Source organism: Rhinopithecus roxellana, chromosome 17 (assembly GCF_007565055.1).
Source record: "Rhinopithecus roxellana isolate Shanxi Qingling chromosome 17, ASM756505v1, whole genome shotgun sequence".
Classification (NCBI taxonomy): Eukaryota; Metazoa; Chordata; class Mammalia; order Primates; family Cercopithecidae; genus Rhinopithecus; species Rhinopithecus roxellana.
In genome coordinates, this window is record NC_044565.1 from 75,253,713 (window position 1) to 75,278,889 (window position 25,177).

At 38.6% G+C, this 25,177-nt stretch overlaps 1 protein-coding gene across 12 annotated transcripts in view; it reads left to right on the forward strand.

The window, feature by feature from the left end:
• Window positions 1-25,177, forward strand: part of LTBP1 (latent transforming growth factor beta binding protein 1) — a 444,191-nt gene that overhangs the window by 257,724 nt on the left and 161,290 nt on the right. For all 12 annotated transcript variants that reach the window (XM_030921070.1, XM_030921073.1, XM_030921071.1 and 9 more), the window contains 2 exons: window positions 6,894-6,996; window positions 11,027-11,098. In XM_030921070.1, the coding sequence (XP_030776930.1) occupies window positions 6,894-6,996; window positions 11,027-11,098 (175 nt within the window). The remainder of the gene's footprint in view (window positions 1-6,893; window positions 6,997-11,026; window positions 11,099-25,177) is intronic.

A 25,177-nucleotide genomic window follows, 5' to 3' on the forward strand; every position in this document is an offset into this window, starting at 1 on the left:
TCAACCTTAAAATATTTTATACTTTATTGTATAATAGTCCTTCATAGCATAATAAAATGAGTTATATACATGTAATGAAGAATTCATAAGAGTATTTCAGTTTATTATTTTTTAGTGTTTTAAATAGTAAGATTAAGTAATGGGTTCCTGACATGTGGCTATCTTTATGGAGTGGCCCTTTTAATAGATAAATATCTGAACACTTTTAATAAATGTGTCCTGAGAGTTTATCAAATGGCCAGTACTTTAATGCTGGTTGTAGGTTTTACCCACACCAGACACCAGTTGAGGGAGGATGATTGGAGTCTGGAGTCCAGCCCATGCTCTGCTCATCAAACTCTATGTCCTGGTGCGGGTCACATCCTAGAGCTGCCCTTTTCTGATCCCCACACAGGGGTTGATGGAGTCCCAGTATCTTGATTGGATAAGTATTATTTAATCTCACAATCCTTTGGGGTTAGGATTACTGACTCAGAGGTTGGATGATCTGCTGAACTTCTCACTGCTAGTAAGAAGTATCTGGGATTTCAATCCAAGTCTGATGATTCCAGTCCAGCACTCTTTTCTTACCACCACTGCTGGATTCTCCTTCCCCAGGACTCTGCACAGTGCGGCAAACACTCTTTGAATGAGGGTGCATTGCAGGTACTATAGGTACCAGCAATTGTAATACCTGAAAATTAAATCTTCTAAAACCTTATGAAACCATACTCCACCATCTATCACAATCTCTTCAAATCATCATTCAGCTCTGAAGCAACTCCAGTGGTGACTTTTTAATTGACAAAAATTGCAAGCCTTGGTTACCAAATGATAAGTTTTGAACTATCTTTCCTCTCACATTGATAGGGAGATGTAAAAGGGACTGTGATCACAGCCCAACTTTGAATATCAGGGAAGTGCTACAGTATTACCTCAAAAATGAGATTAAAGTCTGAAGGTATGTGTTCCCAATCAGGCCAAGATTTAGATTGCATACATTACCCTACAATCTGTAATTTTTGACAACTGGCTTCAAAATTAAAAGTTTTTTTCACTGTTGCTTATAATAATTTTGTGTTGTAAATGCAGTAACATAGATATTTGTGGAATAATTGTAATGATTCTTGAATAGCCTTACCATGTGAATCACAGGGTTTATACAGATGCGCACGTAAGAAGGGTTGAAAGTTATTTTCATTGGCCGGGCGCGGTGGCTCAAGCCTGTAATCCCAGCACTTTGGGAGGCCGAGACGGGCGGATCACGAGGTCAGGAGATCGAGACCATCCTGGCTAACACGGTGAAACCCCGTCTCTACTAAAAATACAAAAAAAAAACTAGCCGGGCGTGGTGGCGGGCGCCTGTAGTCCCAGCTACTCGGGAGGCTGAGGCAGGAGAATGGCGGGAACCCGGGAGATGGAGCTTGCAGTGAGCCGAGATTGCGCCACTGCACTCCAGCCTGGGCAACAGAGCCAGACTCCGTCTCAAAAAAAAAAAAAAAAAAAAAAAAAAAAAAAAAAAAAAAAAGAAAGTTATTTTCATGCACTCAATGTTCCAGGAATCATGACCAGTGTACTGGTGAATCAGGGATGGGAGTAGCTTTGTTTGTTTTTCTTTCTTTTGCCTTATTTGTATAAGTCCTGAAGTTAGAGGCCCAGGCAGCATGAGCAACTCTAGAGATGTCGAAATGAGGGAGGAGGAGATAAGACAAAAGGAGATGGTTAGGAGGCTGTCTGCCCAGACGCAGTCCTATTATAGATGTGAGAGCAGCAGAAACACTTGAGTTCTGCTGTGGTGTGTTGTAACTTGTATTTCCTAGATGGGATAATGTAACCCATCAGTATGTAGTGACCACAGAACCTTAGACCTTGCAAAAATTGTAAAGGTCATCTGCTTCAAATCCTGGGCATCCCTGAGAGATGGTTTTCCATGGTCAGTTCCTAGTGAAGTCAGCATCTTCCATTGTTAAGGAGCATTAACTGTTGAAAGGATCTTCTACTTAATGAGGTTGAATCCACTCTTTCTATGATTTGTAGCGTTTAGTCCTGCCAATACAAGTTAAGCATCCCAAATCCAACAGTCTGAAATCCAAAAGGCTCCAGAATCCAAAATGTTTTGAGCACCAACATAAACTCCAAGGAAATGCTCATTGGAACAATTTAGATTTTGCACTTTTGGATTTGGGATGCTCAACTGGTAAGTATTTGCAAATATTCTAAAATCTGAAAATAACTGAAATCTAAAATACTTCTAGTCCCAAGCATTTTGGATCAGAGATCCTCAACCTGGACCTTTATCATGCAACAGGCTTCTTCTTGCTCAGGGTATCTGAACACTGCTGTCATGTCTGCACGTAGTCTCACCATTCCTCCTTTCCTCAGTTGATCCTCACAGGACTTGGTTGCCAGAACTTTCATTTTTCTGCTTGCACTGCTTCAGCTAGGTCATGCATGGGCTGAATCCTGGGACAGCTGTGTAGGGTTGTAGTGTCTGTTAATCTGCAGCCCAAGGTTGTGTGAGCTTTTTGAGGCATTATAGCCTGTTTGACCCGATAGGATTTTTGTTTTGGACTTGACTTAGCTAAATATCAGGTTGTAAGTTTAGCACATTTCTCCAGGATTGCTTATTCGTAAGACACATCCTGAAATGATGAAGTTTTCCATGTTAAGGTAGTGAATAATTCACAAAGGAGGAATTCCATGTGTGTTATTAACTTGTAAAACATCACCTCAATCTGTGCGGAAAAATATAGTTAGCGTGAGCCTATATGCACATGATTACTCTCACCAAAGAGCAGAACCTAGCAGTCATAGACAAGGATTTTCTGAATGCTGATCTCATCCTGTTCCATGTGATTCTCTTCAGTGTGGCCTTTTGGTGTGGCAGAGAGAAGATCTTTCCTCTACCTTCTTTTCTTCCAGGCATTTCTTACATCCAGGTGAGACCCTGTGGTGTTCAGTGATCTCTTGGGTGAGAACCCTGAGTATGGCCACAAAAATCTCTCAGATGAAGTTTCTGGCTGCACATCGAAGCCTCTTCATAGTTAAATAACCAAAAGGCATATGGAGAACTTTCAGTCTTGTTATAACTGTGACTTCATCTCTTGTAGCTTATTCTTATACTGTGCAGACCCAGTTTCAAGACACACACAGTGTTGTGGTACCACTTACACTACCATTTATTTAATCAATTTGGATGGCTTATGCTGCTCTTGGCTGTGGACCTGCAAAAACAAAGCCATGGGATAAAGCGGCCTGAATCATGTAATGAAAACCTTGTACCTTTCTGGAGGCCCGGTTGAGAAAAAATGATTTATTTTTGCCCTACCCAATAAAACATTCTAGGAATCCAAGGTGAAAATTGGATTTTAACTGCCTCTAACATTTTGAGCATATAAAATCAGCAAGTGTTGAGTGTTTTGCTTGATTAGAAGATGAACCTAAAGAGTCCAGTACAAGAATGATCTGTATATGATGTGAACTGGTGTCTTACATCAATTTTATAAAACTGGAAATAAACCCTAAGCATGCTTTGGCAGTCGGGTTGCAACAGTGGGGACCTCTGTGTGTTTTTACAGAATCATTTTGTTCCCAGTCTTAGGCCTGGGTCATTGTTGCCCTTTCCTTCCTTCAGTCCTTCATATTTCAGGGTTACATGTTTTGTGATTACGCTCAAGGAGTATGGAAACTACCTGATTCCAGCCCTGAGTATGTGCCTGTCTTCTCTCAGGTTCCCGTTTGTTCTCACATTGGATGTGTCTCTCCCTCTTCCTCTCCCCACTCTGCGTGTACATGCGGATGCATGTTTGTTTCGCCGTCTCTGGGACTACCTGCCCACCTACCACTTTATCATATTTCTTTTGGTCCAGTCTTCCCCCATGTCTGAGACTGTTCATCTGTGGCCCCACCGCTGTTCCAGCCTCGGGGACTTTCCCTCACTGCACGTGGTTTAAACACTTCGCTGAGAGCCCTGTCTCCAAACAGACTTCTCCGAGTCAGTGCGTTGGTATCTGGCACACAACGTCCCTCATTGTTTATCCAGTTGTGTTGTTTTATGAGAGAATTTCCTTATCTCAAGGAATGCGTGTCACGTGTCTACAGGAGTTACTGCCCCGGTTTCATGAGATGTGATGGTCTTGGGCTTTGCTAACTTACACTAGGGCTTTTTTTCAGTGCCTTCCCCAGAATTATGTGTTTTTTCAAGTTCATCTAAAAGAAAAAAGCAATTGTTTTGGTATGCCTACTTTTGCTTAACTCAAAATGTCTTCAACACCAGCTTTATTAGGGAAATTCATTTTGTCTCAGGGTCATTTTTTATAGAGTCTGGTACTTTCGAGAGGGCGATTAGACTAACCTGTTTGATTGACAGGACCATTTACAATCGACTCCACTCACACGCCTTCTACTCCCTGGGGAATCTGACAAACATTAGGGGCTTCAAATGGAACATTTGGAGTAGGGAGCTTTTATCTGTAAGAATAATAATAATGATAATGGTAATGATACCTGACACATGTAAGTGCTCAGCTATAATGTTCAGCATTGCACGTGCCTTTTTTCTTTCATGTTTCATGACCCTGTGAGAAAGATACTATTATGCAATCTATGTTATAGGTATGAAAATGTCTAAGATAATGCATGTAAGAAGTCTTACAGTCAGAATTCATACTCAGGCCTCTCTAACTCCTGAGTCACATTTTTAATCACTATCATATACTGCTGTTGGAGAGCGCACAGCATCCTGTTGAAATCGTTAAAAATAATGAAACCTTAGAACATTAAAGCTATGATGTAACTAAAACTTAGCTGGGCCTTCTGTGGTTTGGTCTTGTTTTACAATTTGGATGTGTAGTCACTTAGAGCCTTAATCAGAATGCTGCATGCTTGGACCTGGCGGGAAAGAAACGCTGTCCCTGGAGGCCTGCCAGGTGACTGGTGTCTACTACCTGCTGTCCTTCTGAGGGCCACCACCTGCCTGGACCTTCTGTCACCACACACTGCTCACTAGCCTGGGGTATGGATGCTAAACTTCCATTGGTTTTCTTGTTTTTTTTTTTTTTTTTTTTTTTTTTTTTTTTTGAGACGGAGTCTCTCTGTCGCCAGGCTGGCGTGCAGTGGTGCAATCTTGGCTCACTGCAATCTCTGCCTCCCGGGTTCAAGTGATTCCCCTGCCTCAGCCTCTTGAGTAGCTGGGACTAGAGGCATGCACCACCACGTCCGGCTAATTTTTTGTATTTTCGTAGAGACGGGGTTTCACCATGTTGGCCAGGATGGTCTCGATCTCCTGACCTCATGATGTGCCCGCCTTGGGCTCCCAAAGTGCTGGGATTACAGGCATGAGCCACCATGCCTGACCTCTCCATTGCTTGCCTGGATGGCCTATAACTAGCTTGTTCCTTAGTTCCCTAGGTTGTTTGTTCCTTTCTTCATGCAGCGTTTCCTGACCATTTGCAACATGTACTGTGTACTGGAATATAAACATAAGATACATACGCATTTAACAGAAACACATCGCAGAGGCAGTAGACTATATAGACAGTGCTGTGGGATAAAAAGAAGGGAGGAACTCATTGGAATTAAGGAGATACGGGAGGTTTCATAGTGATGGTTCTCAGAGCTATTAATACATCTCAAGGGTTGAATAAAGTCTATTCTGGGAAAGAAAAAAGGAGAGGGTGTTCCAGGGAGACATGCTTCTTTTGGAAGGACATGGTTTGTTCAGAAACTAAAGAGCCCTTTGGTATGTCTGCAGGGTAGAGGTGGATGGGGACAAGAGATTGCCTCAGGTGGGAATAGGAAGGACCTTATAGATCATTCCAGAGTGTGCAGTTTTCAGACAATGGAGAGTCAGTGAAAGTTTTTAATCAGTAATGTGATCAGATTTGGATCAGATTGGAAAGACAACTCTGGAAACTGTTGGGAGGATTTTTGTAGAGACTAAGACAGAGGAAGGCAGAATAACCCCTTGGATGCTCTGCGTTTACACAGGAGACAAAAATGTGGGCTGTGTTAGCCTGCACAGCAGGGGTGGAGAGTCAGGTGGTCCTCCCCTCAGGCTGGGCTTTGGATGGGTCCACAGAGCAGGATCTGTTTTCTTAGGCACTTCCTTGCCCCACTGAGGAGGTCTAACTTTAGGCCCTTGCCTCTCAGCTTTTTCTCACTTCCTATGGTTGACCAGGAGTCTTACCTGGTCTTAACACTGGACAACCGTGTTGTACCAGTAGCCTGTAAGTCCTGCTCTTCTGCCTGCTCAAGCCGGTCTTGCTTAAACATGCTGGCACCTTCCTAGCTTGGCTGACCTCCCCGGGTCAGAACACTTGGCTGCCTGGAGCCGTCGTCTCTGCTAGAGCTGATTTGGCCCAGCCAGTAATTGTTTCTTCTGTCCTGTCAGTGCCCAGGCCTTGGGGTTATAGAAAGATCAGAAGCCTCTTGTAGGTGGGACCTGTGCCATCTTCTCACATTTTACACACATGCCATACCCTTAGAGTTCTGTTCCCAGATGATCCACACAAGAGATTTAAACAGACAGATACAACTAAAATCTAAAAAGCCTATATTGATCTTATACATTATGAGGCTCTTATTAAGAAAAAAAGGCATTGGAAACGTAAGTTTTGTAAAGTACTCTGAGCACTGACAGATTTTCTTAGACTGGATATTTCCAAGGTCTAAGTCTAAGACTTCTTAGACTTGGTATTCCAAGGTGCTCTCATTTGGAAATGTACTTGTTCATTTTTGTGTTGTATTGATTTCTGTCCGGGTATTTTCTTTCCAAGTTTTACAGTTTTTTTCCTTTCTAATTGTGTCGATAACAAGGGAACTGGTTTATAGTGTGACTGTGAGGTACAGCAGTGCTCTGGGGCTGGGCATCCTGCACTCAATTAACCTTCATATTTCACACCTAATCATTGCAGTGTGGCAAAGCGCTCCCTGGCCTTTCAAAGCAAGAGGACTGCTGTGGAACTGTGGGTACCTCCTGGGGCTTTAACAAATGCCAGAAATGCCCCAAGAAACCATGTAAGTAATGTTTCCTCACTCCTTTGCAGGTCAATGTAGCATATCTGTTTTTTATGACTACTCGTTTAATGATGAGGCAATATTAGACTTTCAAATAACTCTCTTACTGAATTCTAGAATGTAGTACTATAATACGCATTTCCAGAAAATTTGGAAGTCTGAAAAAGTTTTCATGTCAATTATTTTGTAATAAGCACAGTTATTAATTATCCTCTTTAGTTGGATTACTTATGGGGAAAAAAGTCTTAAGCGGTAATGAGCTAAAATGGACTTTTTGTCTCAGGGGAAGAGAAAATAAGATCTCTTAAAATGGTGAATAAATGTTTCAAACCCTATAAAAAGTCAGTGCAGTTGTTATTTCCTAGGTTTAAATTCCTTAAATGAGATTTTTTTTAATATCCACAACTTATGTTGTAGTTTTTGTTATGTTATCGGTTTTCAAATGTCATTAAAAGGAAAGCTGAAATGGAGAAATAATTGGTTGTTGATTTGTAAAAGAGAAACTTGTAATCACTAGGACACGATTCTTTCCCATTTTTTCTAGCACTGGTTTTATGCTGTCACAGACCTCAGCAACATTAATGTATATCAACACCCCCAGGCTTCGATTTGTTTTTAAAGTATTTTTCAGAACATACTGAGTTGAATAAATCAGGTTTACACGTTTTTAATACTCTCTTACCAACAATAATTTGTACCTTTAGTTTTTCAATGTAGTATTAACTCTGGATAACTGATTTCTAATATCCAGAAATTATGAGGAACTTTTCACTAAAGTTCCTCATAATTAATGAATTCTTCATTTACAAAAAAAATCCACGTAAATAAGGACATTTTCAGTACTGAGAGAATTTTCCAAGTAGATGTTCTAAGCTGATTTGATGATCATTTGCAATGTGGATTTCCAGGAAGTAGGTTGAGTGTGATGGTTCATCCTCACTGGAAGATCCATTTGCTTAAAATTATTTTGGCAACCTGACCAAAGGGATAGCTATGATACATTTGGTTTGATTTAAAAATTTTAGTGTTTGAAGTTAGGTAGACCTGAGTTCGATTCCCAGCTCTTTCATTTACTATTGAGTCTTGTGGATCATTAAATAGGAATCTATAGCTAAAACGTTGAAAAGGCATTGCCCTCTTTTTTTTTCCTTAAACCTGCCTCTTCTTTGTTTACTGTGTCTGTCTGTCTGTAGGAATATTGAGGAGGATGATATGTTTTCCACTGTTAGGTCGAAGGATTAAGGATGAGGGAATTCAGGTTCATAGAACTTTGTTTTGGGGCTAAGTCTATGTTCTCTAATATTAAATACTTTCCCCATCTTTCTTATTTTTCTTTTTCATTTACCCCCTTCTTTGTGTATCTTTTGCTTAGCTGCTTCTCTTTTCTTTCGTGTCTAAACCCCAAAGTAGCAGGGATGTGATAGACATTTACGGTAAAGCGACTCCTACTGTCCTTTTTTTTTTTTTTTAATCCCTAACTTCCACTCTTGACCTTTTGTCATTTTTGTCTAGAATTGCATCATTTTTATCTAAGATGAGTTCATTGATTTCTGTGGTTTGTGAGCTGTATATTTTAATCTTGATAAGAACTTAGTTGAATGTGAAAATGCAAAGTTTCTGTCACTTTTAACTAAATGTTGATGAAAATCAATCCATATGTTGGCTCATTTAATGTATAAAATTGAAGAAACTGCTTTCTCTTGAGGGAGGGCAATGTGGACTATGAATGAAGTAAACTATTAACATGTTGACATCTATTCCGTTTGTGCTGTCTTATGTGACTCACTCCCAAGAAACACACTCAGGGTCACATTCTTCCTGTGTCATTTAAAAAGTTTTCCTTTCTTTGGTTGGGACTCCTCTCTAAATCATACTCAGTTTGGAAGGAAGCAGACTTTCCTTGGCTTTCTCCGCTATAGTTTTGTGTTCCACACCTCTTTTTTTTTTTTTTCACTCAAATTAGTTCAAACCTTACTTTTCAAGTGGCTTTTATTTAACATTTGAAGTTTTTGTTTAGCCACATACAGAACAGCCTTTCATTGTTGGTCTTTTTTTGTTGTTTTTCTGTTTTTTTTTTTTTTTTTTTTTTTTTTTTTTGCCGTGAAAACTTAATTTTAAATCTGCAAATGATTTCATTAAATAGTTTGTGACCCATTAGAAATGTGCTTAGCATGAACAAGTCACTTGTCCTTTAAAACTTTTGAGAAGAAAATGAACATAAAATCCTAAGCTGAGGAGGACTGTAAGAGATTGCCTGGTCTGGCTCTCTGCCTTGAAGTAGATGACTGTTGAAACTTCTAAAACAAGTTAATATCCATCTCTTTTGTCTCTGAGGAATTTGCAGCCAGAGATCCCACAATCTCTGCAGGAAGCGTGCTCCAGAGGTCTATGGGACAAGACAGACGTGAGGCCAAGGAGCTGAATGGGGGGACTCCCACACGCCCATAACTCCCCTCTTTTAATTTGCCTTTCCCAAACGCCTCACTCTGATCTCTTTTGGTCATCTGGGGGAATCTGAAGAGAGGGAAAATACAGCAAAGAAAAGAATTGAAGGAGAAGAGGGACAGCCCAGTACATATTCACCCTGTTCGTTTAGTGGTGACAGATAAAGCTCATATGGGGAGGCTGAAATGATTTTTTTTTAATAGAAAATTTCCCTTTTTATTTTTCACTTTCCCCTTTTACTCCTCTTTCAAGTCTTTTTAGTGGTCTAATCTTTCATCCCATTTTGATTATAGCTTGTTTTCTGTTGCATAGTATTCTCTTAATAGAATTCCTTATTGCAGGACAGCAATGGCATTTGACATTTTGGGAGTGCTTGTCACACTTAGGCCCTGTGGTAGGCATTTTTCATGAATTCTGTCTAAACTGCAGAAGTACTCTTCCCTGCTCACTAGATGGGAATTACCCTCATTGTAGAGAATTTCTGTGTGAAACCCAAGAGGCTTGTTTCCCAAGGTCACAGCTATTGATAGGAAGAGGATTTGAAACCCACTTCTGCCACATCTCAGAACTTTGGCTGCATTCACTATGCCAGGTGGTCTCTCAGGTCTCACTCAAGAGTATCAGAATCTCAGGAAATAGGATTTTGTTGAGAAGTTGGTGATTGCAACATTTGTATTGTTTGCCTATTCTGAGTGCAGCCCTTTTAATTTCCTGACTTCCTCTCATCACCTGCCTATTCTTCTCAGGTTCATAATAGTAAGAATCATCTCATGACTGGGATACCCGAGCCAGTAATTAGGATGAGTGTATAATTTATTGTCTAAACTGGGACACTTTGGGGAGTAAAGTACTGTTAATTAACTTTGCTGGAATAACAGACATCACCCAGAATGTTCCAGGACATGTAGTAACCCTACCTACAATGGATAAGAAAATCCAAACCCTGAAGCACATCACTGGGGAGGAATAGATCCTTTGTGATGGAAATATGTAATCACTAATTAGAAGAAAATGTACAACAATCTCAAGATTGTTTCAGTTAACATAATAAAGATTTACTGATAACTTCTTGGGACTTTGTTGCAAAATATGAAGTATCCTGAAAAATAAGCAGAATGGGAAAGAAATTGGCCGGGCGCGGTGGCTCAAGCCTGTAATCCAGCACTTTGGGAGGCCGAGATGGGCGGATCACGAGGTCAGGAGATCGAGACCATCCTGGCTAACACCGTGAAACCCCGTCTCTGCTAAAAAATACAAAAAACTAGCCAGGCGAGGTGGCGGGCGCCTGTAGTCCCAGCTACTCGGGAGGCCGAGGCAGGAGAATGGCATAAACCCGGGAGGTAGAGCTTGCAGTGAGCTGAGATCCGGCCACTGCACTCCAGCCTGGGTGACAGAGCAAGACTCCATCTCAAAAAAAAAAAAAAAGAAAGAAATTATGGAGATATACATTGGTATTGGTTTCTTGTATTAATAAATGAATAAGTCAGTCTGCTGATGCCTTAAATGGCTTCAGATGTCGCTTATAATAGTCTAAGATTGTAAGAATGTAAACTAAGTGTGTAACAAAGCATTTTTTCCCTTACAGCTTATCATGGATACAACCAAATGATGGAATGCCTACCAGGTTATAAGCGGGTTAACAACACGTTTTGCCAAGGTAAGACTAACTGAATTCATTGATGTGGGCTCAACAGTTGTTTTGGCTTTTTAGAAACGTCAGTTGTTTGCCACAGCTTGCTCATTCGCCCAGCCTGTCACAGTGAACCACCTCATGTTCACTCCTTTTGGCTAAGGAAATAGAAGGAAATAAGTTTAAAGTATGGTTATTGGAATTGCTTTATTACCACTGACACTTGCTGCAAGTTTTTAATCTAAAAGAGTTTGGATAGAATCTAAAAGAGTTGGGATCACATTAGAGAGCACATGGGGTTTCCATGCTAGTCATATCCTTGCATGGGCATGTGCACATATGTGCTTGCATGCACCCACATGTACCTGGCAGTTCTACTTCATTGCCAGTGCATGGTTGGGCAACAGAGTTCCCTTTTCTCCTCTCATCGAAATGTTGCTGGTCATCTCAGGAACTAGATACCAGAGTAAACACATTTTGCCTAGGCAAGAAGAAAAGCTATGTAGCTAAGTGTGAAATGCCCCGAGTACTTTTGCTCAGTTTATGTTGAACAGTACAGCAAAGTTGTACAAGCAGGGGGAAGCTGGGAGATTGTCTGGTCCAGTGTCTATGAATAAGAAAACTCAAGCCCATAGAGGTTAAGTGACTTTCTTGTGGCAGCATAGAGCTGAGATTATAACTTGAGTTTACCAAGGCCTAGTTTAGTACCCAATATGATATCATATTTTGTTTTAGTTACTTTATGGGAAGATCAATGCTTCTAATTTCCCTTACATGTCTAGGATGAAGATGTTATTAGTAACTTGGAAATACGTGTACATTGAAACTGAGAAAGCAGAGAGCCTCCCAGAGTCTAATAGAACCAAAAGCCGTGTTGAGAACATGGCACATGTCTTCTGACTTGTGTTCTGAGGCTCTGTATCCTTGACCAGCATATGTATTTAGGACAGAGTAGATTAAGGTCATGTTACAGAGTATAGGTTAACCTCCTATTCAAATGGCTCATGTCAAAGGAATATCTTGATTACTTGAGAATTTTCTCAAGTAAATTGTCTAACGCCCTATTCAAATGGCTCATGTCAAAGGAATATCTTGATTATCTGAGAATTTTCTCAATTAAATTGTCTATAGTGCTGCATCTGTGTAACTTTTTTGATGTGTAGAGTCTTTGTTAACATAAAAGAATTTTCTTTAGAAATGCACATATATTCTGTCTTTAAAAGACTTTTTCTTAAAAATATTGTAAGCCCTCATCATATGTCACAGAATGTTGAGAAAATTAGAATTAACCACTTAAGGAGAGGCCACCCATGACACATTTTGAGAAACATCTGTAAAACTTAGTAACATGGGAATATTGGATTAATCTACATTATTTTAGAGTCAGAATTTAAGATATCATTGAATTAATTAGATGGATGAATGAGTAGGTTAAATTAAATAATGAATAGATTTTAAGATTCATATTTTACAGTATAAATCAAGTTATTGTTTTATAGATTTGGATAAAAGTCTATAGCCTTAGCACATTTGTAGAATGCGTTAGTAGAAATAGAATGGACAGGGCAGTGGAAGTAACAACCTTGTACACTGTGCCCATCAGACTGATTTTGGGATTTGGATGTTCAGTGTTCATTATTGTCTTTTGGTTAATAAAGTCAACCAAGTTTGTGAAGGGCCTAGAAACATGAGTGTGTTTAGCACTCAGAAGTATAGACTGAAGGGAAATATAATGGCTACCTTATAAACACGCCTTTAAATGTTTGTAAACATGCCACTAAATGATTAACTGTCTTACAAAACAAGACTTACCTAATCACAGGGGACACTTCAGGAAATTAGGTGTCTAGGGGCTAAAACCTATGTGAAAAAATGAGCTGTAATTCCTTTCTTTTTATGCATAGTCTCTGTCCCAGGGGACAGATGGTAATGATAGCATCATAGAACTGGAATGTGCCTACTAGCCATCTAACCTTATATACTGTTCAGGGTAAAAATACTCTATCATATCCCTGGCCAGTAGTTATTATGAAACTGTCAAATCACCTGTATGGACAGGAAGCTCAGTACTTCCAAAGACATTTCATTACAAGGTTGTTGGGGAACTCTGTTCTGCAGAAAAGTCTTGTAGTTGTTCCATTAAACTAGAGGACAGAGGAGGGTCCTTATTTACCTTTCACTATTCCAATCCTGCATAGCTAATTGTTCGATACATTTTCCAGAATGCTCCTAATTTCTCTTAATGTCAAATGGATAAAATATACATATGTTCTCTAGGTATGGTGTGTTTTTATTTGTTTGCCATTTTTTACCATTCATAGATACTTGAAGACAGAAGGCTTACTCTCGCTTAGATAGTTTTATGGTGGTGTTTCTTCCTCATGTATTTGGAATAATTCACAGGAGAAGACATTTGGCCCTGAAGTTTTCTTTTAGAAAGTGTTTCAGTTATGGAGCAAATTAATAGCTGTACTATTATTCAGATTTCCCATTACTACTTTGTGTCAGTTTTGATAATCTGTATTACCTTAGAAAGTGCCATTTTATCTAAAATGTCAAATTTATTAATATGAAATGTTTTCCTAATATTCTTTTGTTTTCTTTTTAATTTATATAACAACCCCCGTCCCTTTTAGTTATATTGCTATTTGTGCTATATTTGTTTTTCTTGGATTAGGCTTACCAGTGATTTATCAATGTTATCAACTTTTTCCCCCAAAGAATCAATTATTTGCCTTGTTGAAAACATTTGTCTATTTCACTGATTTCTGATCTTTGTTTTCTTTTCCTCTACCTTTTTGTTCAATAGCTACTGTTTCTAATTTCTTCAGATGCATACTTAGGTCATTGATGTCAGCCTTTCTTCTTTTCCTGAAATATAAATAAAAGTAAATTTCTATCAGTCTAGATTCTGACTTTTAACTGTGTCCCTTAATTTTGTGTCATATTCTTATCTCTAAGTTCAAGTTTTAAAAGAATTTCCTTTTATTTTTTTATCAGCATATAATAATTACACATATTTATGGGGTATGTAGTGATGTTTTGATACTTAAAATGTATAGTGATCAGATCAGGGTATTTAGCAAATCCATCATCTTGAACATTTATAATTGGAACATTCAGTGTATCTTCCTTCTACCTATTTTGAAACTATGTAGCTATGGAACACTAGAACTTATTCCTATTTAGCTGTTGCATTAGTCCGTTTTCACGCTGCCGATAAAGACATACCCGAGACTGGGCATTTTACAAAAGAAAGAGATTTAACTGGACTTACAGTTCCACATGGCTGAGGAAGCCTCACAATCATGGTGGAAGCCAAGGAAGAGCAAGTCACATCTTACATGGATGGCAGCAGGCTAAAAAAGGAGAATTTGTGCAGGGGAGCTCCTCTTCTTAAAACCATCAGATCTCATGAAAATTACTGTCACAAGAACATCAAGGGAAAGACTTGTCCCCATGATTCATTACCTCCTACCAGCTCTCTCCCATGACACATGGGAATTCAAGATGAGATTTGGGTGGGGATACAGCCAAACCATATCAGCTGTCATTTTGTATCTTTTAACAAATCTCTCTTTACCTTCACCTTCCCTCTACCCTTACCAGCCTCTAGTTATCTTCTGTTCTACTTTTTACTTCAATGAGATCAACTTTTTTTAGCTTCCACATATGAGTGAGAATAGGTGGTGTTTAACTTTCTGTTCCTGGCTTATTTCACTTAACATAATGTCCTCCAGTTCCATCCATGTTATACAAATGACAGATTTCATTCTTTTTTATGACTGACTAGTATTCTGTTTTGTATATACACCACATTTTCTTTATCCATTCATCTATTGTTAGACACCTAGGTTGATTCCATATCTTGGCTATTGTGACTGGTGCTGCAATAATAAGTTCAATTTTTAAAAATTATTCTGATTTTATTATTGACCCATGGATTATTTAGAAATGTATTGCTTAATATCCAAATACCTGTGAAATTTTTCTTGTTCTATCAGTTGTTGAGAGAGGTGTTAAAATTGCCTGCTACGATTATGGAATGAATGTTTTTCTTTCATGTCTGGCAAATTTCAGTGTGTGTGTTTTTACCTTTACAATGGGTGTCTTATAGAAAACATGTAGTTGAGTCTTGCTTCTTTTCTACATTCTGATATTTCTGCCTCTTAATAGGGGTGTTTATTGCAGTATTAATCTAAAGTAATTGATCCAGGCATACCCCATAATTGGGGCCTAGCCTGAGAGGGTTTTTGGCTCTGCTCAGGAGAGAATTCAAGGCTGAGCCAGCAGTGAAAGAAAGCAAGTTTATAAGAGTAGCAGGTACAACAGAGTGGCTGCTCCATAGACAGACCAGGGCTGTCCCACAGGTGGGGTGGCCCAGCATAGTAGCAGCAGCAGCAGCAGCAGCATACAGCAACATTAGCCATCCAGAGCAGCAGTCCCTGTAAATGGTTGGCTAGCTATATTTAATACTCACTGTTAATAATATGCTAATTAAGGGTCAGGTTATTTAGAATTTTCTAGAAAATAAGTGGAGGAGTTCCTGGAACCATGTAAGATAACTTCTGGGTCACTGTCATGGCATTTGTAAACTGTCATAGTGCTGGTGGGAGTGTCTTTATGCTAATGAGCGGTGAGGGCGACTAGAGGTTGCCTTCATGGCCATCAGCTGGTTCTGGTCGTTTTTTTCTGCTACATCCTATTTGATTAGCAGGTTCATTATTAGTGCTCAGAAAATAAGTCCTGCTGATCTCCTACCTCATAATTATTGATGTGGTTAGGTATAGGTCTATCTAAATATCTTTGTCTGATCAGGATATTTTTTGTTCTTTTCTTGCCCTTTCCTTAGAATTCCATTTTAATTTATTTGCTGGCTTTTTACCAATACATTTTGCATCACTTTACCTTTTTTTTTTGAGACAGAGTCTTGTTTATTGCCCACGCTGGAGTGCAGTGGCACGATCTCAGCTCACTGCAACCTCCGCCTCCTGGGTTCAAGTGATTCTCCTGCTTCAACCTCCTAAGTAACTGAGTAGCACCAACACACTTGACTAATTTTTGTATTTTTAGTAGAGATGGGGTTTCACTATGTTGGCCAGGCTGGTCTCGAATTCCTGAAAGTAAATAACTTTCCCAAAGTCACACAGATAATTAATAAGTCCAACCAGGGTTATACTCTCTCTCTTTTTTTTTTTTTGACAGAGTCTTGCTTTGTCGCCAGGCTGGAGTGCAGTGGTACAATTTTGGCTCACTGCAATCTCTGCCTCCTGGGTTCAAGTGATTCCCCTGCCTCAGCCTCCCAAGTAGCTGGGACTACAGGTGTGCACCACCACGTCTGGCTAATTTTTTGTATTTTTAGTAGAGACGGGGTTTCACCATGTTGGCCAGGATGGTTTTCGTCTCCTGACCTTGTGATTTGCCCCACTCAGCCTTCCAAAGTGCTGGGATTACAGACGTGAGCCACTGCGCCTGGCCCCAACCAGGGTTATATTCTCACATCACCTATGGCCACTTTTACTAATTATATATTTGTATATATTTAGTAAAGTATCACTGATGAAGATACTAGCTAATTAGAAGATATGCCATCTGTTGTGAGAGCTAATAGAAGTCAAAGAAATTAATATTAATTTTGTTTTATTTGATTAAAAAGTGATGGTTATCAGCCAGCTGTAGTGGCTCATGCCTGTATTCCCAGCACTTTGGGAGGCTGAGGCAGAAGGATTGCTTGAGGCCAGGAGTTTAAAACCAGCCTGGGCAACAAAGCAAGATCCTGTCTCTACAAAAACAATAAAATAAAAATGTGCTGGGTGTGGTGGTGCATGCTTGTAATCCCAGCTACTCAGGAACCTGAGGCAGGAGGGTTGCTTGAGTCCAGGAGTTCGAGGCTGCAGTGAGCTATGGTCGTGCCACTGCATTGAAGCCTGGGCAACAAAGTGAGACCCTGTCTCTAAAAAGAAAGAAGGAAGGGAGGAAGGAAGGAGAGAGGGAGGGAGAGAACATTATACAATACATTTCTTCTACTGGCTGATTAATGTTTTGAACAATTTATATTAATAAAAATACGACTTTAGAAGTGATAGAAGTGCACATTTGCAAGTAATCACTTGCTGTCTATTTTGCATATTAGAATGGAGAATTATTCAAGTAATTGCATGAGTGTTTTTTTTTGTTTTTTTTTTTTTGTTTTTTTTTTTTTTGCATTTTCCTGTGTTGGTACGGCTGACTGACCCTCAGCAAACTTTGTTCATACTGAGCATATTAGATGGTTCTACCTTACTTAGTCAATTCACTGATGGTCTACTGGTAACACCAAATCCTGGCTTAGGTCTCAGGAGGATATTTGTAAAGCAGTGTTATACTTTTTGGCAATGATTCTAGAGTGAAGTAACACACAAAATTCTATTTCATGGGGCCTCAAGGAGGCACTGCTAAATTACATTACAAAGGCATTTGACTCATAATATGATTTCATTCAGTATAATCTATTACAATTACTATTGAGAGAAGGGCTTAATTTCACTCCCTTTGTAATATTGATGGTCAGTAAAATGAAGTCGAACTTGCTCACATTACATATGTACATTCAGTTTTCCTAGACCCTTAAAGCTTTTTGATTTTGTTTTCCTAAAGTTTTTCAAAAGGAGCCCATTTAGCATCTAATTGCTTGTGCCTTCCACATTGTTCTTACAGTCTAATGTCTTCTCAGTTTACAAAGCACTTTTAAAATTAAAGTGGTTAATAACTAGAATTACATTATTTCCTTCAATTAAGTGAACTAATGTCCTGAAACAACTTTTACTAATGTGCACTCAGTAACAAAGAACCAACTGTATACATGTTAATTTGAGGAGCTTTCAAATAATTGCCTTCAAAGTTGTTTTTTTTTCCTCCTCTCTAGTGCTGCTGCAATTATCTTTTCAAAGGAATGATTTATTACATATACACACCCGGAGCTCCCAAACAGCCTTGCTACCCTCAGCATTATGGAATTGTTATAATTTGCTTCATTTATCGTAACAAACAATACAGTTATATGCTCTGATGGATCTAGAGTGGCATTTGTCATTTGATTATTTTGCTATAAAGGTTTGATGTAGAACTAGAATTAAATGATGTAATACCTTGCAGAAATAATACTAAGAGCTCCTATGTCCGTACTGCTTTTCTTTAATACTCAGTCCTTCCCTGAGTGGAAATACTGACTACTCTCTTTGTCCATATTTTGCCATAAGTAGGTTCTTAAAAAGTTAGATGTAAATCTAAGTTTCAGAAATAGAATCTGGTTCTGAAAGTACTTGGGGAATCAGTCAGTTGAGTGAAATATTTTATTAAAAGCAAATATCTCTTTTGACGTACTAAAATCACTTACCAGTTTCAGTTTACAAGGATAAAATCAACTTAGTATTGTTTTCTACATTTTTAGCATGTACTGTGGGCAATACCGCAGTACCTCAGCACATGCTAAAATGTAATTAAAAGACATCTATGATTTTATAGTTCAGTGTATGTATATTCCTTTTTCATAGATCATCTTGAAGACTTTTTAAATGACTCAGTATTCCACAAAGATTAATTGCTGGGGCACTCCATGCTACAGACTGAAGTATGTGTGATGAATGATGGCTAAGACATTGTTCCTGCCCTTGGAATTTAGTGTAGTGAAATCAGTTTGAGTGAGCAGGATGCAATTTGCTTTATTTACTCTTCAAACTAGCTGAATTTTAGCTGACTCCATATGAGCCCATTAAAGGAAATAGGAAAGAGCTAGCCACATAATTTTCTTTCAGCGTCATTCTATTATACTCGTTCTGCTTTAATAAAATAAATTTATGAAACCGATACATTGAGGCAGAAGAATGCTCATTACCAAAACTTTCAGTGTAGCCTCCTTTTAGATAAAAAGTTCCTCGGAGTGCATCGGAAATCACATTTTATTTGGACAAAAGAAAAGATAATGTACATATTTTCAGGGGCATATCTGTTATTAAATGAGACTCAACAGTCTATCAATATTCTGCATAAGGAGTTTTTGGTTGTAAAGCACTTGTCTGGACTGAAGCTTGCATTTCAGACCTCTTAATGACTACCAAAAAAATATTGAGTGTGAACTGCAGTACTGTGAACAGATAAAGGAAGATTGGTTTTCGAATGCTTTGAGAACACTAGATAAATGAGGACTAGAAACTGCAGGTGAGACCCCCAAGAAGGCCTGCCTGGCTGGAGAAAAGAATGTGTCTTGTAGCATAGTGTTGGATTAAAACAGACAGGTAGGATGAGATGAAATGATTGAGAATTTTATGGCAAAGCTCTTGTGATTAATCGCATGCACCGTTTGCATTATTCTCACCTAGAGAATATTTGTGTTCAAATCAGTGGCTTCAATTAGTTTCTTAGCAAACGAGCATTAAAATTTTTAACTGGGTTTATTTGCGTGCGATTAATTATGGGCTTTGTGATATGTGCTGGGAAAACGATTCTTGGATTTGTTCTGCTTTTAACATAATGTTAAAGAAAAATATTTATAACATTTGTTAAAGAACAGTACGGCAGACTTTATTCAGGTAACTGTTGTAACAGGTATAAGGACTACTGCAGTGAAGTTTTGGGGTAAGGGAGAGAGATTGGGCTCAACTGTGAAAATAAAGAAAAGTAAAAATTTATCACCAAGGAGTGAGGGTGAGGGTGTGGTATCAGTGGATGAAAAATTACCAAGAGGACACATCAGGGGTAAGGGGGGATTCTGGCTAAACCAACCTAGGAGGGTATTCTTGCTGAAGGCAGATCAGGGTGACCAGACATTACCTAGGGGTTGGTGGAAGATGAGGAACCCAATCAGATATCCAGCATGGGGGATTCTGGCTGAACTAACTTAACAGGATTCTAGCTAAAACTGGACAATGCAGAGACAAATACGGAAGCATGCATGAAGTTAGAGCCTGGTTGAGAAGAGGGTTCAGAGGAGCCTGACTAGAGTTTGATCAAGGAGAGCATCTTTGCCAATGGAACACTGAAAGGCCATTATGGCAACCTCTTGGAAGTTTGGAAGAAAATGGATTTATGGCTTAGACCAGAGTCATTATTTTACAGGTATTGTCAAAGGTATACACCTTTGACCTGTTTCCTTGATGGAAATAAAGCCTTTTTCCCCTCATATACCTAATAATTAAATGAATTTACTGTCATTTTTCTGATGGCAGTATTTCTTGTATCCTGTGCTTGTTTTCTGCGTTTGTTTCTTATTTTGGGGAGGATTTGCCAAATAAAATCCAGAATACCCAGTTAAATTTGAATTTCAGATGAACAACAAATAACGTTTTTAAAGTAAGTACATCCCAAATTATTTATTTGAAAATCAAATTTGATTGCTATCTTGTATTTTTATCTGGTTAACCTGTATTTTGAGGTTATATTCTTTAACAGATCCTTTAGTGAGGGTCACTAAAGTATATACTTTATGTGTCTGAAAATATCTTTATTTTGCACTCATTTTATAATGAGACTACTCTTGTGTACAATTCCAGGTTGGTAGTTGTTTTCTAGTGGTGCTTGACTACATTATACCAATGTCTTCTGACTTCTGTGTTTTGACACCTCTTCCTTTGTAGATAATGTCTTTCTCTCTTTTGAGATAATCTCCTAACTCCTTATGTTCTGTAGTTTTATCATGATGTGTCTATATTTAGATTTATCTTTATTTTACTCAGAGTGTAATATCAATCTGAAAACTCATGTCTTTCCTCAAATTTGAAAAGTGTTCACCTATTATGTCTTCAAATATTGCTTTCCACCATGCTTTTCTGCTGAAACTCTCATTAAACAAAAGTTGGAGTCTGGTTTTCATGGCTCTTAAAAAATCTTTTGTCTTTTTATTCTCTTTTTTGCTGCATTTTGAATGATTATCTCAGTTCCATTTTCCAATTTTCTAATTTCTGCTTTACTATGCCCGTCTAGGCTTTATCCCATTTGTTATATTTTTAAGACTGTTTTTCATTTCCAGCGTTTCTAATAAATTATTGTTCATAGCTACCTGTTCTTGTTTTATATTCTTTAAGTATTCATTTAACTGGTTAAGGCAGGCTGAAAATCTTTAAAGAATCTTGGTAAAACTATTTCGTAAAATTATTCTCATCTAGAGAATATTTGTGTTCAAATCAGTGAGTGGCTTCAATTAGTTTCTTAGCAAGCAAGCATTAAAATTTTTAACTGAGTTTATAAGCTTACTTTGAATCAGAAGTCTATTTTCATCCTCCCCACTATTTTCCTTTTTCTGTCTAGCAATTTTATGGAAATTTCCACTTGGAGTCTGGGGCCTGTTAGTCTAGAGCTAGATTATAATGGTGGCTTCTGGCCCATGGAGCTTTTCTTTTTATGATATTGTTTGCAATGGGAATGTGATAGTTTTCCTTTTTCTAATATTAGTAAATTTACTTTTTGTTCATGATTGCCTTACACAACTTTTCAATCTACTTACTTATATATTTTGCTAACTTTTGTTTGTTTGTTTGTGTTAACTTTTGTTGAATGACTACTTAGTGGAGCCATTGTGTTAAGTGCATTGGATACAGCCTTGTGAGATAAGTAGTGGTGTCTGTGTGTGTGTGTCTGTGTGTGTGTGTGTGTGTAGCTCCCTCTTTTCCAGAGCTAATCACTGCCCTTTCAACTTCAGATCAATTTTATCTTACGAAATTTCAAGTAATTCAGTAAGTGTTTTCTTTAGTGTCTGGCTTCTTTCACTCAACAGTATAGGGCCAGTACAATTTTTATTTTTAGACTTCTGCCTTGTAAAGTGAAAATATTTGTTGATGTTTTTATTTAAATGCTTTTCCCCCTCTTTCATCTTATTCTTCTCTGACTTCTCTGCTTAGGCACCATTGCCCCAAAGTTACAGCTTTGTCTCTAAAGTTGCCTTCAGTTGCATTATCATAAGTGAGTTGCTACGTTTATTTCTTTCTAGAAGGTTTTTGGGAATATATAAGAGACTGATGTGGGCATAAAGATGAAACTTAGATGAGATTCGGCACATTCAGGGTGGTATGGCTGTAGACACAAGCATTCCTGTACACCAATAATAGACAAACAGAGAGCCAAATCATGAGTGAACTCCCATTCACAATTGCTACAAAGAGAATAAAATATCTAGGAATACAACTTATAAGAGATGTGAAGGACCTCCTCAAGGAGAACTACAAACCACTGCTCAAAGAAATAAGAGAGGACACAAACAAATGGAACATCTTTCCATGCTCATGGACAGGAAGAATCAATATAGTGAAAACGGCCATACTGCCAAAAGTAATTTATAGATTCAATGCCATCCGCATCAAGCTACCATTGACTTTCTTCACAGAATTAGAAAAAACTACTTTAAATTTCATATGGAACCAAAAAAAAAGAGCCTGTATAGCCAAGACACTCTTAAGCAAAAAGAACAAAGCTGGAGGCATCACGCCACCTGACTTCAAACTATACTACAAGGCTACAGTAGCCAAAACAGCATGAAACTGGTACCAAAACAGATATATATAGACCAGTGGAACAGAACAGAGCCCTCAGAAATAACACCACACATCTACGACCATCTGATCTTTGACAAATCTGACAAAAACAAGCAATAGGGAAAGAATTCCCTATTTAATAAATGGTATTGGGAAAACTGGCTAACCATATGCAGAAAACAGTAACTGGACCCTTTCCTTACACCTTATACAAAAATTAACTGAAGATGGCCGGGCGCGGTGGCTCAAGCCTGTAATCCCAGCACTTTGGGAGGCCGAGACGGGCGGATCACGAGGTCAGGAGATCGAGACCATCCTGGCTAACACGGTGAAACCCCATCTCTACTAAAAATACAAAAACTAGCCGGGCGAGGTGGCGGGCGCCTGTAGTCCCAGCTACTCGGGAGGCTGAGGCAGGAGAATGGCGTAAACCCGGGAGGCGGAGCTTGCAGTGAGCTGAGATCTGGCCATTGCACTCCACTCCGGGCGACAGAGCGAGACTCTGCCTCAAAAAAAAAAAAAAAAAAAAAAAAAAAAAAAAAAAAAAATTAACTGAAGATGGATAAAAGACTTAAATGTAAGACCTAAAACCATAAAAACCCTAGAAGAAAACCTAGGCAATACCATTCAGGACATAGGCATGGGTAAAGACTTCATGACTAAAACACCAAAAGCAATGACAACAAAAGCCAGAATTGACAAATGGGATCTAATTAAACTAAAGAGCTTCTGCATAGCAAAATAAACTATCACCAGTGCAAACAGGCAACCTACAGAATGGGAGAACATTTTTGCAATCTATCCATCTGACATAGGGCTAATATCCAGAATCTACAAAGAACTTAAATTTACAAGAAAAAAATCAAACAACTCCATCAAAAAGTAGGCAAAGGATATGAACAGACACTTCTCAAAAGAAGACATTTATGCAGCCAACAAACATGAAAAAAAGCTCATCATCACTGGTCATTAGAGAAATGCAAATCAAAACCACAATAAGATACCATCTCACGTCAGTTAGAATTGTGATCATTAAAAAGTCAGGAAACAACAGATGCTGGTGGAGAGGATATGGAGAAATAGGAATGCTTTTACACTGTTGGTGGGAGTGTAAATTAGTTCAACCATTGTGGAAGACAGTGTGGCGATTCCTCAAGGATCTAGAACTGGAAATACCATTTGAGCCAGCAATCCCATTACTGGGTATATACCCAAAGGATTGTAAATCATTCTACTATAAAGACACATGCACATGTACGTTTGTTGCAGCACTATTCACAATAGCAAAGACTTGGAACCAACCCAAATGCCCATCAATGATAGACTGGATAAAGAAAATGTGACACATACACGCCATGGAATTCTATGCAGCCATAAAAACGGATGTGTTCACGTCCTTTGCAGGGGCATGGATGAAGATGGAAACCATCATTCTCAGCAAACTAACGCAGGAACAGAAAACCAAATACCACATGTTTCCCTCAGTGGGAGTTGAACAGTGAGATTACATGGACACAGGGAGGCGAACACCAGGGCCTGTCAGGAGGTGGGGGACTAGGGGAGGGATGGCATTAGGAGAAATACCTAATGTAGATGACAGGTTGATGGGTGCAGCAAACCACCATGGTACGTGTATACCTATGTAACAAACCTGCACATTCTGTGCATGTATCCCAGAACTTAAAGTATAATTTAAAAAAAAAAAGATAAAACTTAGAATCTATTGTTCTTGGTATATGTTTTGGAAATAATAGTAGAAAACCAGCAAGTAAGAACTAAGACTGCAGTCAACCAAACTTGATAGTTCAGTTCTTCAAAGCACTTAGAAATGTTTAATGTTCCTTTTGTTTAGCCTACCAGAGGTTAATCATAATTTTCTGTTGTATTTTCATTTCATCTCAGAAACTGTCATGTACTTAGTATGATGCCAGATCATGTTTTAAAATGGTCAATGGCTCAGAGGGAACTGATTGATAATTTACTGATTTGAAGGTGTTAACTGTCCTGGACATCCTCTTAGAACTACTGCTGCACTTTCTAGTTTAAATATGCACAGTATTTTCAGTACGAATTTAAACAGCTTTTGATCTGGACCTGACCATCCTATTTCAGCATTTGCAAATCAAATTGGTACCCATTCCTGTGCATTCTAGAATTATTTTTCTGGTGTGTCCTCTTACTATGCTGGCATAGGATTCAAAAAGGAAATGTGTTTATTTAATTAACTCTTCCTCAGGAAAGACAGTAGTGAAGTGAGTCATTAGCACATTGTATTTTTCAATAGCTCTTTGACCTTAATCTCTGTGGCTATAAAATGAATGGGAAGATGCCTACTGTATTATGAGTGATGAAGAAAGCCCATGATGGATTCGTGTGACTGTGAATATTACAAGGAGAAGTTAATGCAGTGCCTGTAGACTACAGTCATGAATCCAAGACTAACAGAGTATGTGTTACTAGCAGAGTCTTCCATGTGTAGCACACATGTGTCAAGAAATAAATACAAGCTGTTCTCTGGGCTCTGATAATTCCTTTATCATGTTTCCCGAAGACAGAAGAATTGGAAGGAAAGGAGTTGCTGCCACAGTGGTTTGACTTTTTTCAG